Source organism: Mobula hypostoma, chromosome 21, assembly GCF_963921235.1.
Source record: "Mobula hypostoma chromosome 21, sMobHyp1.1, whole genome shotgun sequence".
Taxonomy (NCBI): domain Eukaryota; kingdom Metazoa; phylum Chordata; class Chondrichthyes; order Myliobatiformes; family Myliobatidae; genus Mobula; species Mobula hypostoma.
The window spans coordinates 30,221,649-30,241,462 of NC_086117.1; the positions used below are offsets into that span (position 1 = coordinate 30,221,649).

The following is a 19,814-nucleotide window of genomic DNA, read 5'->3' on the forward strand; positions in this document are numbered from 1 at the left end:
TTAAAAAACAGGCAAGTTCCACAAAATTTTTAAATATTGCATCTGTGTGGTGGAATGTCACACTTAGTTATAAATGCAGAACACAGTTTTAATGTACAAATCCAGCCACTTAACACTCCAGGTTTTTGTTCTGGATCAGCTTTTTTCATTTTACAGACATACCCTTTACAAACAGCAAGTACTTTTCGGTTTTAAAGGAGCACAGAGAAAAAAAACACATGGTGTATTTCATGATACAGAATTGATGAGCTGCTATAACTATGCATCTATTTTAATTGTCAACTGAACTGATCCATGGAAAGTAAGTAATGTTTTGCCATACTCTCTGGCAAAGCAAACTTAGAGGTCCTGGCCTTGTTTAACTCTAGCAGGTGAAAAGTTCCCACCAAAGGAGCCGGCTGTTATGTTTGCTACCTAAGGTCAACCAAATAAGCCATAAGTGAACCATCAAACTGTATGTGGGGAAGGTTTTGAGACAGTACAGTAACTAAAGGCCCTTGGTAACTCCAGAATTCATTCACTCCTTCAGCAAACACTTATATCTGTACCTGAAGTCATTGGTCTCATGAGCTGTGGAACAATTATCCAAGACATTCAGTAGATTTCTTATCAGTGCACTGAGGCAACAATGTGTGCTATTTACATGCCATTGAAACTCAGTGAAGTTCCTTTGACAGCACCTTCCAAACCCTTCCTTCTAGTAGATTGAATGTTAAGTGGAGAGGACACACAAACACATTAGTGCTTACAGCAAGGATTCCCTTTACAGCAAGGTTTAATCGGGTTGATCCATGGCATATCAAGGTTGGGAACCCCCGACATAGAGGTTCTGCTCCAAGTTACAAACCATCCAGACCTTGAAACACATCACCATTCTCCCACTATCACTTAAGAACATAAGAAAAAGCAGCAGCAGTAGTCAGCCAGCTGGAGCCTGCTCCGCAATTCAATTAAGTCATGGTTGATCTGGTCGTGGACTCAATTCCACCTATCTCTCTTTGCCCGTAACCCTTAATTCCTCTGCTATGCAAACAGCTGTTTAACTGTGTCTTAAAGATATTTAATGGAGTAGCCTCTACTGCTTCTATAATCAGAAAATTCTGCAGATTCATTACACTCTGGGGAAAGAAGTTCCCCCTCAACATCATCCTAAATCTATTCCCCCGAATCTTGCGTCTGTGACCCTTCATTCTCGTCTCACCTACCAGTGGAAACAACTTTCCGGCCTCTGTGTTATCTATTCCTTTCATAATTGCATATGTTTTCATAAGATGCCTTCTCATTCTTCTAATTCCAGCAAGTATAATCCGAGGCGAATCAATCTCCCCTCATAGGTTAACTCCGTCATTGCCAGAATCACCCAAGTGAACCACCTCTACACCTTCTCCAAAGCCAGTATATCTTTCCTCAAATATGGAGTCTAGAACTGCAGGCAGTACTCCTAGTGCAGCCTAACCAGTATCTTGTACAGTTGTAGCAAATCCTCCCTGCTCTTAAATTAAATCCTTCTAACAATGAAGATAGCATTCCATTCGCCTCTTGATAACTTGTTGCACCTGCAAATCAACCGTTTGCGACCTTTCATGCACATGCTCCCAAGTCCCTCTCCAAAATAGTATGCTGTAATCTTACACTATTTAAATAATAATTTGATTTTCTATTTAAACCAGGTCCCTCTCCTAAACAGCCTGCTATAATCTTACAGCATTCTAATAATAATCTGATCTTCTACTTATCCTTCCAAAGTGGGTGACCTCACCTTTACCAACATTGTCCTCCATCTACCAGACCCTTGCCCACTCATTTAATCTATCTATATGTCACCTCAGACTCTCCACATCCTTTGCACAATTTGCTTTTCCACTCAATGAACTTATAGAAACATAGAAAACCTACAGCACAATACAGGCCCTTCGGCTCACAATGCTGTGCTGAACACGTGCTTACGTCATTACACATAGCCTTCTATTTTTCTAAGCTCTATGCACCTATCCAGGAGACTCTTAAAAGACCCTATTGTATCTGCCTCCACCACCATCACCGGCAGCCCATTCCACACACACACCACTCTCTGCATAAAAAACGTACCCCTGATATCTCCTCTATACCTACTTCCAAGCACCTTAAAACTGTGCCCTCTCGTGCTAGCCATTTCAGCCCTGGGAAAAACCCTCTGACTATCCACACAATCAATGTCTCTCACCATCTTATACACTTCTATCAGGTCACCTTTCATCCTCTGCCACTCAAAGGAGAAAAGACCGAGTTCGCTCAACCTATTCTCATAAGGCATGCTCCCCAATCCAGGCAAGATCCTTGTAGATCTCCTCTGCACCCTTTCTATAGTTTCCACATCCTTCCTGTAGTGAGGTGACCAGAACTGAACACAGTACTCCCAGTGGGGTCTGACCAGAGTGCTATATAGCTGTAACATTACCTCTCGGCTCTTAAACTCAATCCCACGGTTGATGAAGGCCAATGCACCGTATGCCTTCTTAACCACAGAGTCAACCTGCGCAGCAGCTTTGAGTGTCGTATGGACTCGGACCCCAAGATCCCTCTGATCCTCCACACTACCAAGAGTCTTACCATTAATACTATTTTAATCCATCATATTTGACGTACCAAAATGAACCACCTCACACTTATCTGGGTTGAACTCCATCTGCCACTTCTCAGCCCAGTTTTGCTTCTTATCGATGTCTCGCTCTAACCTCTGACAGCCCTCCACACTATCCACAACACCTCCAACCTTTGTGTCATCAGCAATTTACTAACCCATCCCTCCACTTCCTCATCCAAGTCATTTATAAAAATCACTAACAGAAGGGGTCCCTGAGGCACATCACTGGTCACCAGCCTCCATGCAGAATATGATCTGTCTACAACCACTCTTTGCCTTCTGTGGGCAAGCTGATTCTGGATCCACAAAGCAATGTCCCCTTGGATCCCATGCCTCCTTACTTTCTCAATAAGCCTTGCATGGGGTACCTTATCAAATGCCTTGCTGAAATCCATATACACTACATCTACTGCCCTACCTTCATCAACATGTTTAGTCACATCCTCAAAAAATTCAATCAGGCTTATAAGGCACAACCTGCTCTTGACAAAGCCATGCTGACTATTCCCAATCATATTATGCCTCTCCAAATGTTCACAAATCCTGTCTCTCAGGATCTTTTCCATCAACTTACCAACCACTGAAGTAAGACTCACTGGTCTATAATTTCCTGGTCTATCTCTACTCCCTTTCTTGAATAAGGGAACAACATCTGCAACCCTCCAATCCTCTGGAATCCCGCCCATCCCTATTGATGATGCAAAGATCATTGCCAGAGGCTCAGCAATCTCCTCCCGAGCCTCACAACTTGATCTCCATTCTGTTCGTTTTGGGTGGTGGATGGCAGATCAGTGAAGAGAAGGCTAAAACAGTGTTAAAAACATATATGAGGGATTTGGTTGCCTGAAGCAGAGGCAGAGATAAGCAGTTAAGTAGGCTGTGAAAGCAGGCTGTTTTAGATGATTGAGTGAATATGGGGACACAAATGGGACTGAAGAGGCGATGGAATCAAAGGTGAGGGAATGGAACCTGTGGCGGGGGCCCAAGACGAAGGCTCTGGTTTTGGCTCTCTGCCAATACAGCCCCAGAGCCAAGATCACATAACCCTGTTAGCTCAGCACATTTCAGCTTTATTTTTTCTGCATTTATCTTTCTAATGTGCTGACTTCATCTGAAGTTCATGCAAACAGAAGTTTGGATAGTTTTAGAAGCACAATTGCTTTTTAGTGGATCAATAAATCAGAACACTGCAATCTCTTTGTAGGAACAGTGAAAAGTATAGGCAAAAAAATAGACATTGATATGCAAGTTATCTGTACTCTCCAGCCCACTCTCATTCTTGACTTGCAGACCACAGCTCTGAGACCAGAGATATCCAAACAATTAGCATAGTGAGACTGATAACTTTATCACAGTGAAAGCATACTGAAGCACTTGATACCGCTTGAATGCAGCATATCCAACACAGGATCAATATTATGGATTAAGGACATCCCCATTTTATCTATTCTAGGAACCGATCAACAACGTGATCCGCTGCCGGAAGGATGGAACTTGGAATGGCTCGCTACAGATCTGCAGCTCAATGACGGGAAACTGTCCACAGCCTCATCAACTGAACTCACTCATCAGACTGTCCTGCAAGCAAGGTTACGGCATAGGTAATGCACTGAATCAATAGTGTTAAGGAGATTTTCAAACTCAGGGTTTGAAACCATCTCATAGGGTCATTGGGAGATGCAGCATCAAAACAGTCCCTTCAGCCCACTGAGTCTGTGCTGACCATCAACCATACATTTACTGTTTAATTTATTCTACTTCCATTGCAGAACACACATCTACACAATGAGGGCATCTTACTGGGCCAATTAATCTACCAATCTCTGGGATCTAGGAGGAAATCCACGCAGCCACAGAGGGAACCCGAGGATAGAATTAAACTCTCTACCATCCGTGCTATTGTGGTCTGCATACTTCCATCGACAAATTTACAGCACAGAGAATAGTCACTCAGCCCGACAACACTGTTTATGGTTGAATCAGATTCACGGGTCTGGCAAGTGAGACAGAAAACACTGGCTGCGACTAAGCATCTTAGTCATTTACTCACAAACAGTAAAACATGAGACCAAACATTTTTGTTCCTCATGTCACAGAAACTACAAAGCTGAAAATACCAACGTACATACATTCAACAAACACACTTAGCTAAAGGTGCACGCAGAGCACACCTTCTCAATGGCCGTAAACAAAGGAAGAGAAAGCAAGCCTCTTCCACATGCTATTTTACACCTGGGATATTTGAAATTGGAGACCAGGTGGTTAACAGCAGTTTCTAAACTAAACAATCACAAGAAAGCAATCTTCGACAGACAAAATAAGACACCCCCCCCCCGTCAAGACAATGGTCCACAAAAAACCTCCTTCTGCCTCTCTTTATTTAACCCAGTCGACAGGATCTAGTATCAATTGTCTCTTCATTGTTATCAGACCTTCCATTAAGTGGATGGCATTTCCTTCAAGATATAATAATAGTCATATTTCCTGGTACAACACTGATTTCTTCAGAATGATCCACAAGTTGGCCAGCTGAAGACCAGTTTAGGCCCCACCAGCTGGCCTACAGACTGCCTGTGCTCCCAGAAATTCCACATCTTCAGGTAAACTGGGTTTGTGCTCATCATGAAACTTTGCAGCCTTACTAAAGTTGGAGCTTAGGTTAAGTTTTTAGAGTTTGGTTCCTGAACAGTGAGAGGGAACATTCAGGATGTGGCAGGCATTCATAGTTCTGTGGTGGATCTGGGGAGTCGCCAGAAAGATGGATGAGGGTAGGCAGGGGTGCAAGGCTAAATTTTAGGTGCCAGAGCTGACAAAATGCTTGCCATTTCCTATATCCTGTATATCCTGTCTATATATATGTCACACCCAATTTGTGTACCTGCTCATTTCATGTACTGGGCAACTTCCTTGCCCCATTCATGTAATGAGCAGGTACACAAATTGGGTGTGACATACATATATGAATAGGGCTTCTTATAATGTTAAGCACTAAACCAAGATGAAAGAAATATATTAATTCCAGAGCTCCACAGAAACATAGTGATAGCTAAGACTATAGCCTATCATTACATTTCAGTGTATAACTGGTACAATAAAACATATAATACTTATTTTAATAATATGACAAAGTATTGCACAGTTGCAATCACTAATTATCAAAAAATTATCAAGCAAGTAAAGAGAAAGACGGTAATGTATTTTACCAATTTAAAAGTAATTACCGAGTTACCAAATGCGACCAATGAGAAGTTTCACAATAATTTCCACAAAGGGTCAGGCGTAATATGTGTTCGGGGGTCTGAAGCAACTCTTGTCCTGGTGTCATCTGTTGACCTGTGGTACTGCAGCCATGATGTGACATACGGCTCAGGATTCCACTGAACTAGAGGAGGACCGTGTAGTTTAACAAACATAAGTGCTGATACATGATTTATGAGAATTCTTGAGCGTGTTGTTATTATTATTAAGTTCATGTGACTGAATCCTCTCTCACTCTCATAAGTACTAATAGGAATAACTTGTGAACAGCTCAGTAATGGGCATAAATCTTGGGGGATGCGGCATCCATGATCCTCCACATAATCTCTGAAGGCATTTATTACAGAGGAAGAAGAAAGCTTAAACCTCTTACAGAGAGATGATATTGCAGCTTCTCCATAATTAGGCAGTATTTCAGCAGGCCAGTTATCAAAGGCACACATTTCATTTAGCAGGGATTTATACATATTTTGAGGTTTAAAAGTTTGAGAACCTTTCAAGGATATTGTCGTGAACATACGGTGCTGCAAATTGTTTACAAGACTAGTAAGAAACTATAGATAATTAATGGAGACAATTTTGTTGTTGTTTTGTAAGGTAATTTCTCCAAACTTCCCCTTTTCAACTGCCTCTTGAGCTTCTACAGTTTTTGTACCAGGTTGCTCTTTCAGTCCATGCAGTGATCTTATGCTCCGTTGGATCAGTTTGTCTGCATAAACAATCATAGTAGTGAGTTTCTGTAAACACTCTGACAGTAAACCAAGTTCATGCAACGTGTCATACATTAGAGCTAAGTCCAATAGAAACTGTTCTGAAGAAAGTCTTTTCAACAGACCTTCACAGGTTTTTCTGTCACTCCCAGATCTTGTTTCATCCTTCATTGCTTTTTCAAATTGAAAACACAGTGCTTCATTATTTTGCCACACTGCTGAAACTGTTCGAAACGAGCTAGCTACCCACCTAGTGCCCAGAACATGGCCTACTTTGCAAATTTATTGTTCTAGTTGAGAGGCACATTCAGACAGTTCCTTTTGATTTAGAGATGATCCACTGTAAACAGAATATAATTTGTCCATAAATGACTGAAAGTGATTTATTCCATTAACCTCTCACCGAATCACCTACTGCAAGTTCTAGTCTGTGATTAAGACAGTGTCAAATTATCACATCAGGGTAATGTTCCTTGAGAATTGTAGCAACACCAGATTTGACACCAAGCATTACGCTCGCCCCATCACTAGCAAATGCTACAAGGTTCTGTTTCAAGTAAAAGTTATCAGACCCATGGTTATTGAGACAGTTCAATAAATGCTTAGCAATAGTTGCAGCTTTCTGATCAGGCAGTTCAATTAGATCTAAAAACATAAAATGGGGATCTCCTTCCTTATCACTTTCACATTTCAAATAAACTATTAGAGCAGTCTTAATGCTTAGATTTGTTGATTCATCAATGAGAACAGAAAATTTGCCAGTTATCTGCTTGATATGCTGGCAAATTTTCATTTTCATATTAATGGCTATGTGATTAATTATCTCTGTAGCACTAGTGCAGGAATGCAGCCCAATTCCGATGTCAATACCATTTTTTTTGAAGTTCCAATAAGCCAAAGTGGTCTGTCATTCTGAGCTAAATAATACGCAGAACGAAAAATTAAACAAGTTGCCCTTAGATGCGAAGCATTCATGGTGTCACATAACTTTCCAAGAGCATCTTCACTAGCTATATTTTCAACACTTAGAGCAGCAGTGTGAGCTTTTGATAGTTTGTGATCAACAATTTTTTTTCTGAGAGACTTCAACCGTGTACTTCGATCGGCTCCAAAATAGGATACTTGATACATCTGCCATGCCGATTCTCCCGTGATCTTTAAGTTCTGGAGGCTGTAGCGCTTTACATTGCTAGCCAGCCATCCCTTACTAGGCTTAAACTCCTTCCTCTCGCTCTCCTCAACCCCCTCACAGTAGTGTTCATAGAGGCTAAGTGCCTTTTCACGCATAATTTTGCCATCAACAAGGATATGCTTCTGTGGCATGTCCTCTAGCCACACACTTAATGCTTTCTCAGTCTATGCAAGCACTTTATTACAAACCAGAGAGACCACTTCTGCCATTGTAGGGGTAGCACTAACACTTCCACGATTTTCAGCTTCTTTCTGCTTTATTGTGCAAAAGCTCGATTCGTTCTTACCGACCTTACGGCACACCTCTGCAAGTGACATATCACTTTTCAAAAGATCAAAGATTTTTATTTTCTCGGCGAACAATGCTCAAACAATGAGTGCTGGACAGAGACTAAATATCTGTGAAATGGCGGGAGGCTACAGCAGGGAATGCTGGGACAACAGGTCGAGCAAGGAGGAATTTCACAAAACAGTCACAGCTCCAGGATTTCACCAAAACGATCAAATATCCTAATGTTATTAGTGGTATTTTCCCCACCAGCCACCATCTCCTCTCCCCAACCCCAGCTTCCATAAAATTCACTCTATCTAATATGCGGCCGCTGTTAAATTCCCCGCTTGTTTATTTTGACTTGTTTTTACAGAGGTGCTGGAGCAGTGCTCCGGTGAGCTCTGGCAGCACTGCACCCCTGTGGGTAAGGTATGGATGAAGCTGTTTGAGGAACACCACAGCACTCCTCTCATGTACCCTGAAAGTCTTGATCCTGGGGGCTAGCTCTCAATGTCAGTCAATACTATCAGCCAGTTTCTCTGTCCGAGTTACCCAGTTCTACTTTCCTGACTCCCAACCCATTTTCCTGGTGATCAGAACAGATTCAGCTGCTCCCAAAGTGCAGCATCACACTGGGCCGTGACTGTCCTGAACTCATAATTATGGTGAACCATTGTCCTGCATGGCCAAAAGGTATGGAAGTAGTTTATCTTTGTAAATTCCTCATTTAGCAGGCTAACAGACTTGTCAGGGCACTGGACAGAGACCTGTTGGAGTGAAAAAGTACTTTCCACTGGGAATGGAGGGGAAACATAAAAAAACACAATGCAAGCCACTTGTCACTTTGGGCTGTTTTTCATTGGTGGTATCAGCAGAGCAAGGGTCATCTAAAAGATGATTGCCTAACGGAAAGAAAGGTTTAATGCTTGACATTAATTGTACCTTGATTCTGAAAATCATTCTTCCAACTATTATCACAGATAATGCAAAATATATGTCATAACCCTTGCCTTTCCAGAGTTTTGGAGAATAACTCTTAACTACTATTGAATTCCTACTCCTGGTTATGTTATTATTTATTTCATTGTAGTTTTTCAATAATAGTCTCCAGACAGAAGGCTTGGAAAATTACAAAATGCAGTACATACAACTTGGTGTACAAAAAACATTCTGAGACTGACCCTTGGCTGTTCCAAATGAAAATTCCCTCTCCAGGTTTCCTGTTTTGCACCACGTGTTAAAGTAGCAGGAATCCTTTTTCACATAAACCTTTGACCCAGTACTGAAAAAAAAATGGAAATCTGTCAACCAGTAATTTTCTGATGAAATCCTGTTTTTACCCAAAAAAATGTGTCCAGGTCAGGACTGAGCTGAAAGATTTTATGTACACTGGGAATATTCAGAAATACCATGAGGGTTAACGTCAAGTCCCACAAAATTTATTATTAAAAAAATTCAACTGACACAGGCTTCAGGAATTCTCATCATCCTATGCATTGTTCAATGTTGATAGGGTAAGGGGAGATACGACAGTGACTTCCTGATGATCTGCTTCCACACCACAAGATCTCAAGTATAAAGCCACCATACCATATTTTGGTTCTTTTATAACATGACCATCAATATCAGGCCTATAAATCTGTTTAGCATTTGCCATGCCTTTGTCTATCTGGCCCTTTATTGCCTCCTCTTTACCCCTGTTTAGGCTGTGAGTGCAATATATTGAAGGCTCATCTTAAGTAAAAATGTACTTTGTAACTTGTAAACGCTAAAATAAATAGCCCTGTCAAGGGCTGCATCTTGATGAGCTGGCCTTAATCATCAAAATCTCAAGTCCAAAAATGTAAAATTAATTAGTATTTAATACGATGGTGACTTCATGTCTTGGCTGCTTATTCTGGCGTGACTAATGCCTAATTATTTACGGAGAGAGTGGACTAAGAAGCAGACAGATTAGTGCAAGTGTATGGGATAGTGGAGCTATCCATAGTGCTTAAATATCTTGGCCCATCAGTTGTGTAACTGCTGGACTCTATGGAATGTGCTGTGAGAACGTGGAGGAATTCCACTGCCAGAGACTCTGTTACAAATAAATTAGTTTGGATATTGCCAAAGGAGAAAAATTAATCCAAAATGTATGCATTTTAAAGGAATTTTAATGCATTTAATTTGCATTAAACACTAAAATTTGTGTTTCTAACATTGAGGGAGCATTATTTTAGGTACTTCCCAATTAAAGTTAAAACATGAAGATTGCTTTTTCTATCTATTTTCCTTCATTTGCTCTTTATCATTATCCCATTACTGATATTAAAAGGATGAAGGCATTGCTGAGTAGGATCACGTAGGATGATTGAGCACAGCAGATCTGAACAGCAAAGTTAAACAGGTAAAAGCTGAGTTTAAACAGAAATTTTCTACTTGTGTTAGCACGGTTGGTGAGGAAATCTATAGCAGGCATAAACTGACTTGCAAACCCAGCATGACTGGACTCTGAACATGAAATATCCATTTAAATTGATCAGTGAATCTGTCAGAAGCTCTTAACTGTTTTCTTTCCATTTAAGAAGAGACAACTAAAGACCATAAGAACATAAGACCATGAGAGAAAGGAGCAGAATTAGGCCAGTTGGCTCATCAACTCTGTCCTGCTATTTCGTCATGGCTAATCTATTATCCCAATCAACCCTATTCTCCTGCCTTCTGCCCGTAACCTTTCACGCCCTGACTAATCAAGAACCTATCAACCTCTGCCTTTAATACACCCAATGACTTGGCCTCCACAGCAACTAATTCCATAGATTCACCACCCTTTGGCTAAAGAAGTTCCTTCTCATCTCCATTCTAAATGGATGCCCCTCTGTTCTAAGGCTGTGCCCTCTGGTCCTAAACTTCCCCTACTTCAGAAAACATTAATTTATCTAGGCCTTTCAACATTTACAGTGGCATGCAAAAGTTTGGCCCCTCCCCGGTCAAAATTTCTGTTCAGTGAATAGCTAAGCGAGTAAAAGATGAACTGATTTCCAAAAGGCATAAAGTTAAAGATGACACATTTCTTTAATATTTTAAGCAAGAAAACTTCTTTATTTCCACCTTTTACAGTTTCAAAATAACAAAAAAGGAAAAGGGCCCGAAGCAAAAGTTTGGGCACCCTGCATGGCAGTACTTAGTAACACCCCCTTTGGCAAGTATCACAGCTTGTAAACGCTTTTTGTAGCCCGCTAAGAATCTTTCAATTCTTCTTTGGGGGATTTTTGCCCATTCTTCCTTGCAAAAGGCATCTAGTTCTGTAAGATTCTTGGGGCGTCTTGCATGCATTGCTCTTCTGAGGTTTATCCACAGATTTCTGATGATGTTTAGGTCGGGGGACTGTGAGGGTCATGGCAAAATCTTCAGCTTGTGTCTCCTGAGGTAGTCCATTGTGGATTTTGAGGTGTGTTTAAGTTCATTATCCTTTTGTAGAAGCCATCCTCTTTTTACCTTCGGCTTTTTTACAGACACTGTGATGTTTGCTTCCAGAATTTGCTGGTATTTAATGAATTCATTCTTCCCTCTACCAGTTAATGTTCCCTGTGCCACTGGCTACAACACAAGCCCAAAGCATGATCGATCCACTCCTGTGCTTAACAGTTGGAGAGGGGTTCTTTTCATGAAATTCTGCACCCTTTTTTCTCCAAACATACCTTTGCTCATTGCAGCCAAAAAGTTCTATTCAAAAGGTTCACAGGAACATCTAAACAAGCCTGATGTATTTTGGAAACAAGTCCTGGGGACTGATGAAGTTAAAATAGAACTTTTTGGCCGCAATGAGTAAAGGTATGTTTGGAGAAAAAAGGGTGCAGAAGTTCATGAAAAGAACTCCTCTCCAACTGTTAAGCACGGGGGTGGATTGATCATGCTTTGGGCTTGTGTTGCAGCCACTGGCACGGGGAACATTTCACTGGTAGAGGGAAGAATGAATTCAATTAAATACCAGCAAATTCTGGAAGCAAATATCATACCGTCTGTGAAAAAGCTGAACATGAAAAGAGGATGGCTTCTACAACAAGATAATGAACCTAAACACACCTCAAAATCCACAATGGACTACCTCAAGAGGCACAAGCTGAAGGATTTGCCTTGGCCCTCACAGTCCCTGACATACACATCATCGAGAATATGTGGATAGACTTCAAAAGAGCAGTGCGTGCAAGACAGCCCAAGAACCTCAAGAGAACTAGAAGCCTTTTGCAAAGAAGAATGGACAAAAATCACCAAAACAAGAATTGAAAGACTTTTAGCTGGCTATAAAAAGCGTTTACAAGCTGTGATACTTGCCAAAGGGGTGTTACTAAGTACTGCCATGCAAGGTACCCAAACTTTTGCTTCAGGCTCTTTTCTTTTTTAAAATGGAAATTAAAAAAGTTTCCTTGCTTAAAATATTAAAAGAAATGTGTCACCTTTAACGTTATGCCTTTTGGAAATCAGTTCATCTTTTACTCGCTTAGCTATTCACAGTAACAGAAATTTTGACCGGGGTGCCCAATCTTTTACACGCCACTGTATTTATTTATTCAAACACACCATGGAATAGGCCTATCCAGCCCTTTAATCGAAGCCTAATCACAGGACAATTTACAATGACCAATTAATGTGCCAACCGGTACATCTTTGGACTATGGGAGGAAGAACACATGATCAAGGGGAGAAAGTACAAACTCCTTACAGACCGTGCCAGAATTGAACTTGGGTCGCCTGTACTGTAAAGCACTGTACAAACCACTAGACTACCACTAGAGCTTGGTAGGAAGTTGAAAAGCAGGACCTCAAGGGTGGTAATCTCAGTATTGCTACCTGTGCTAGGTGCCAGTGAGGGTAGGAATAGGATGCTCTGGAGGAGGAACAAGTGGCTGAGGAACTGGTGTAGGGGGCAGGGTTTCAGATTTCAGGATCATTGGGACCTCTTCTGGGGCAGGTGGGACCTGTACAAGAGAGACGGGTTACACTTGAACCACAGGGGGACCAATATCCTTTCAGAGAGGTTTGTTAGTGCTATTGGGGAGGCTTTAAACTAGATTAGCAAGGGGATGGGAACCAGAGTGCCAGAGTTGACAGTGTGGCTGGGGTGAAAATAAATTATATTGAAAGTTGAAGCAAATCCGCTGATAGGAAGGTTGTGAATGGTGGTAAAAATCTTCTGAGGTGTATATATTTCAATGCTAGGAGTATTGCGGGGAAGGCGGATGAGTTGAGGGCGTGGATTGACACATGGAATTATGATGTTGTAGCAATTCGTGAAACTTGGCTACAGGAGGGGCAGGACTGGCAGCTTAATATTCCAGGGTTCCGATGTTTCAGATGTGATTGAGGCAGAGGAATGAAAGGTGGGGGAGTAGCATTGCTTGTTAGGGAAAATATTACAGCAGTGCTCAGGCAGGACAAATTAGAGGGCTTGTCTACTGAGTTCTTATGGGTGGAGCTGAGAAACAGGAAAGGTATGGCCACATTAGTAGGATTGTATTACAGACCACCCAATCATCAACGAGACTTGGAAGAGCAAATCTGCAGAGAGATAGCAGACAACTGCAGGAAACATAAAGTTGTGGTGGTAGGGGATTTTAATTTTCCATACATTGATTGGGACTCCAATACTGTTAGGGGTCTAGGTAGTTTAGAGTTTGTAAAATGTGTTCAAGAAAGTTTTCTAAATCAGTATATAGAGGGACCAACTAGAGGGGATGCAATATTGGATCTCCTGTTAGGAAACGAACTAGGGCAAGTGACGGAAGTCTGTGTAGGGGAGCACTTTGGTTCCAGTGATCATAACGCCATTAGTTTAAATTTGATCATGGACAAGGATAGATCTGGTCCTAGGGTTGAGGTTCTGAACTGGAAGAAGGTCAAATTTGAAGAAATGAGAAAGGATCTAAAAAGCGTGGATTGGGACAGGTTGTTCTCTGGCAAAGATGTGATTGGTAGGTGGGAAGCATCCAAAGGGGAAATTTTGAGAGTGCAGAGTTTGTATGTTCCTGTCAGGATTAAAGGCAAATTAAATAGGAATAAGGAACCTTGTTTCTCAAGGGATATTGCAACTCTGATAAAGAAGAAGAGGGAGTTGTATGAAATGTATAGGAAACAAGGGGTAGATCAGATGCTTGAGGAGTATAAGAAGTGCAAGAAAATACTTAAGAAAGAAATCAGGAGGGCAAAAAGAAGACATGAGGTTGCCTTGGCAGTCATAAGTGAAGGATAATCCAAAGAGCTTTTACAAGTACATTAAGAGCAAAAGGATTGTAAGGGATAAAATTGGTCCTCTTGAAGATCAGAGTGGTCAGCTTTGTGTGGAACCAAAGGAAATGGGGGAGATCTTAAATAGGTTTTTTGAGTCTGTATTTACTAAGGAAGCTGGCATGAAATCTATGGAATTGAGGGAATCAAGTAGTGAGACCATGGAAACTGTACAGATTGAAAAGGAGGAGGTGATTGCTGTCTTGAGGAAAATTAAAGTGGATAAATCCCCGGGACCTGACAGGGTGTTCCCTCGGACTTTGAAGGAGACTAGTGTTGAAATTGCGGGGGCCCTGGCAGAAATATTTAAAATGTCGCTGTCTACGGGTGAAGTGCCGGAGGATTGGAGAGTGGCTCATGTTGTTCCGTTGTTTAAAAAAGGATCGAAAAGTAATCCGGGAAATTATAGGCCGGTGAGTTTAACGTCAGTAGTAGGTAAGTTATTGGAGGGAGTACTAAGAGACAGAATCTACAAGCATTTGGATAGACAGGGGCTTATTAGGGAGAGTCAACATGGCTTTGTGCGTGGTAGGTCATGTTTGACCAATCTGTTGGAGTTTTTCGAGGAGGTTACCAGGAAAGTGGATGAAGGGAAGGCAGTGGATATTGTCTACATGGACTTCAGTAAGGCCTTTGACAAGGTCCCGCATGGGAGGTTAGTTAGGAAAATTCAGTCGCTAGGTATACATGGAGAGGTGGTAAATTGGATTGGACATTGGCTCGATGGAAGAAGCCAGAAAGTGGTGGTAGAAAATTGCTTCTCTGAGTGGAGGCCTGTGACTAGTGGTGTGCCACAGGGATCAGTGCTGGGTCCATTGTTATTTGTCATCTATGTCAATGATCTGGATGATAATGTGGTAAATTGGATCAGCAAGTTTGCTGATGATACAAAGATTGGAGGTGTAGTAGACAGTGAGGAAGGTTTTCAGAGCCTGCAGAGGGACTTGGACCAGCTGGAAAAATGGGCTGAAAAATGGCAGATGGAGTTTAATACTGACAAGTGTGAGGTATTGCACGTTGGAAGGACAAACCAACGTAGAACATACAGGGTTAATGGTAGGGCACTGAGGAGTGCAGTGGAACAGAGGGATCTGGGAATACAGATACAAAATTCCCTAAAAGTGTCGTCACTGGTAGATAGGGTCGTAAAGAGAGCTTTTGGTACATTGGCCTTTATTAATCGAAGTATTGAGTATAAGAGCTGGAATGTTATGATGAGGTTGTATAAGGCATTGGTGAGGCCAAATCTGGAGTATTGTGTTCAGTTTTGGTCACCAAATTACAGGAAGGATATAAATAAGGTTGAAAGAGTGCAGAGAAGGTTTACAAGGATGTTGCCGGGACTTGAGAAACTCAGTTACAGAGAAAGGTTGAATAGGTTAGGACTTTATTCCCTGGAGTGTAGAAGAATGAGGGGAGATTTGATAGAGGTATATAAAATTATGATGGGTATAGATAGAGTGAATGCAAGCAGGCTTTTTCCACTGAGGCAAGGGGGGAAACAAACCAGAGGACATGGGTTAAGGGTGAGGGGAGAAAAGTTTAAAGGGAACATTAGGGGGTGCTTCTTCACACAGAGAGTGGTGGGTGTATGGAATGAGCTGCCAGACGAAGTGGTAAATGCGGGTTCTTTTTTAACACTTAAGAATAAATTGGACAGATACATGGATGGGAGGTGTATGGAGGGATATGGTCCGTGTGCAGGTCAGTGGGACTAGGCAGAAAATGGTTCGGCACAGCCAAGAAGGGCCAAAGGGCCTGTTTCTGTGCTGTAGTTTCTATGGTTCTATGGTACCGTGTCAATCCATTGATAGATTTCAGCGAGATACAACGCCCCCCCCCCCCCACATTCTTCTAAATTTCAGAAAGTTCAGGCACAGAGCCATCAAATACTCCTCATACAATAATCCCTTCAGTCCTGGAATCATTCTTGTGAATCTCCTCTGAACCTTCTCCAAAGTCAGCATATCCTTTCTGAGACAAGGGGGCCCAAAACTGCTCACTATACTCTGAGTGAGGCCTCACCAATGCCTGATAAAGTCGCAGCACTACATCCTTGCTTTTATATTCTAGTCCTTTGCCTTCCTCACCACTGACTCAAGCCGCAAGTTAACCTTCAGGGAATCCTGCATGAGGATTCCCACGTCCCTTTGCACCTTGAATTTTTGAAATCTCTGCCCATTTAGAAAATAGTCTATGCTTTTGTTCCTTCTATCAAAGTGCATGATCATACACTTCCTGACACTGTATTGCATCTGCAATTTCTTTGCCCATTCTCCTAATCTGCCTGGGCCCTTCTGCAGTTTCCCTACTTCCTCAATACTACCTGCCCCTCCACCTATATTTGTATCATCCACAAATCCGGCCACAAAGCCATCAATTATGTCATCCAAATCATTGACATATAACATAAAAAGCTTTACTAGCACCAACCCCTGCTGAATACCACTAGTCACTGGTAGCCAACCAGAAAAGGCTCCCTTTATCCTACACTTTGCCTCCTGCTAATCAAACAATCCTCTATCCATACTAGTTTCTTTCCTGTAATACCATGGGATCTTATCTTGTTAAGCAGCCTCATGTATGGCAAAGGCCTCCTGAAAATCCAAGTACACAATGTCCACTGATTCTCCTCTGTCTATACTGCTTGTTATTTCCTCTAACAAATAGACCTAGAATGAATATTTTCTGTGCACTTATGCAGAATGCTTGTGTTTCCTGAATGTTACATCTGTATTCAGTGCCAAGGAGTTGAGTGGGTTACTGAACTGGACAGTTTTAAAGGTGCTGAATTAACAGGCAAAATTGAAAACAGGATGTTGCCGAGGTTGATAACTGTTCCTCTGAACACTGGATGTTGTGAAATGTTTACCTTCAGTAAATACGAAGTTCAAGTTTGTAACAAAATGCTCAAGTAATGAGTAAGGTTTTAAACAGGGGTCAGATTTAAGAGGAACATTATTAAAGTGAACCATGTCCTGGTTGAGCTGCTGATAGCCTCATCGCTAAGCTATTGCCTAAGTCAATCATTATTATTCATTTCATACAAAGAAATAAGCATAGTTTTTCCATACAGTGCACTTTGACTTGAATAACATAACATGAAACACAAATGCAATCAATGCCTTCTGTACTCTCCCTCTCAGAATCTTTCCAGCATGCACCTGGGAAGATTTTTATTTATCACTAGTGTGATACTTCTGCACTTGAATACTTTGTTCACGATAAATTTTGTAATGGAATTGGAGTGCACACACGTTCACACTTATACTGGCAGACAGTGGGATTTTATACTATTTATATGCGAATATAACAAAACAATGTCCAATATTTTGACCTTAGCCACTTAAACATCCACCTGCCTTCAACATTCTTGAAAGGCTTCTTCCAAGTATAAAGATAACAGAGATATGTGGAATTTCCTTTTCTTTTTAGGTGCGGAATGTACCACTTCATGTTTGTCACACCAAACTGATCCTGTGATTTTACCAAGTAACATGACTTCAGATGATGTGATGTACTGGATGAATCCTCCAAAGGCAAAGGTTGGTTTAAAATAGTACTACGGAAACTTTTTCTTTCAATTTTGGACAGCACTCTTCCAAATTAGCAAACTTAATAGTTGTCTTATGCTCACACTAGATTAACTATGACTTTATCTGCAGCACATACTGTACCATATTAGGTTTGATTATTAATTACCCATCATAAGAGGAAAACATTCAAAACAACGTGGAGTAGATTGCTGCTTGTAACAATGCTGACTTCCCTAAGTGCAGCAAGCAATTAAAAGTTATTCTGAGGAACCGTCAGTAGGAAAATGATATATTTTAAAACATTGGTAAACAGTATGATAACATCATAAATCAGAAGGTAATTTTTTCCCAAGAGGCTGATTACAAGGATAGACTTCATGCATTCAAGTGGACTCAAGTGGCTGTATGAGAAATATCATGCAGTGTTTTATTTCCAAGACAAAAGAAAATGCATCGAGAGCATACAAGCAAATGCTGTTCATTCTGGAGCCAAAAGATATTAGATGTACTTTAGCTGATAAGGTATCAGTATCACTGATTCTATGTAGCATCAAGCTCCTGAAGATAATGGATCCTGCAAGCAGTCTGAACTCACAAACAAGAGAAAATCTGCAGATGCTGGAAGGGTTTCAGCCCGAAACATCGACTGTACTTTTTGTCATAGATGCTCCCTGGCCTGCTGAGTTCCTCCAACATTTTGTGTGTATTAATCTGAACTCACTGTTCAGTTTGCCAGCCTCCCAATCATTATTTTTCCTAGGTGTCGAATATCAGGCAAGCTTACTCACCATAGCCAAGAGATGTTTTCTAAGGTGGAGCCAGGTTTGAGAGTTTTTAAACGATCAGAATTTTTTAAGGAGCTATTCAAACATCTATTAATCATTTTCTTAAATGAAAAATAAAATATATGTTAATAGATAATTGGAATTTTAAAACAGCGCAAAATTAAGTGAATCAACACAAGCACTTAGCTTGCTCCCCCCAAAGCTGGCACGGAAATTCTTTCAAATAAGTAGGGCTGCCTTACATCCAACTTGATATAAATCTGTGTTCCTCTCTTCCAAAGTCAGTGCTGTAATACTGGACTCAATGACAAGACACTGAGCATGCACGGAAGTCTAAGATGAGCTCAGCCACAAAAAACCAAGCTGACAGTCCACTATAGAATTGTCATTTGTCAGTCAGTTCAAAATGTTCCACACATATTTTGAATGAGAAATAAAACAGCATTAGAGAAACATGAAGACCTATGAACTAATTCTTAGTTCACAAGTTTAGAACAGAAATACAGCTATTCATAGAAACATTGAGCACGTAGCAAGGGAGTCACCAATAACAGTGGATTGTGAGGACTCCAGTCTATGCAAGACCATAGCACTTACAGTAACACTCATATATGTACTACAGGTGAAGTTTGATCTATTTGGCTCAGTCACCTGCTTCACAGGCTGGAACAATGAACAGCAAGGAATTGTTTTGCAGAGATGTCCACTAGCTTGACGAACCTGGTTATTTTGGAAAAAAATCAAATTCAAAAATGCAACCTCTATTATTGAAGAACCTCCATGACTTTACCAGCAGCCCATTTGAATCAAGAGCTGAAGCTACTGTTAGGTTGGGCCCAGAGATTTATAAAGGAGCATTTGCGGGTTTTTGGCTTTTTCTGGTGTCCAACTGAATTGCGATTCTTTAGCAGGGGCAAATAAAACTAAGGTAGGGACAAGCAGAGTGGGCATTGTGAGAGTGGATCAGTGTTAGAGTGGGGAGGCTTTGGCTCAGCAGGTTTGGGCGAAGTAAGTTTCTTCTTCGTTCACCTTTTAGTGCATAGTGAGTGCAGCGTTGATGGCTCCAAGCGCTCTGGTGTGTTGTTCATGTGAGATGTGGGAATTCTGTGAGATCTTGAGCTTCCCGGTTAACCACATCTTCACAAAGTATACTGAGATGCAGCTCAGTGATGT

At 41.2% G+C, this 19,814-nt stretch overlaps 1 protein-coding gene across 1 annotated transcript in view; it reads left to right on the plus strand.

Annotated features, from left to right (window-relative positions):
• Window positions 1–19,814, plus strand: part of LOC134359926 (pappalysin-1-like) — a 365,925-nt gene that overhangs the window by 244,312 nt on the left and 101,799 nt on the right. The window contains exons 18-19 of the mRNA XM_063073788.1: window positions 4,077–4,224; window positions 17,756–17,865. Coding sequence (XP_062929858.1) covers window positions 4,077–4,224; window positions 17,756–17,865 — 258 coding nt within the window. The remainder of the gene's footprint in view (window positions 1–4,076; window positions 4,225–17,755; window positions 17,866–19,814) is intronic.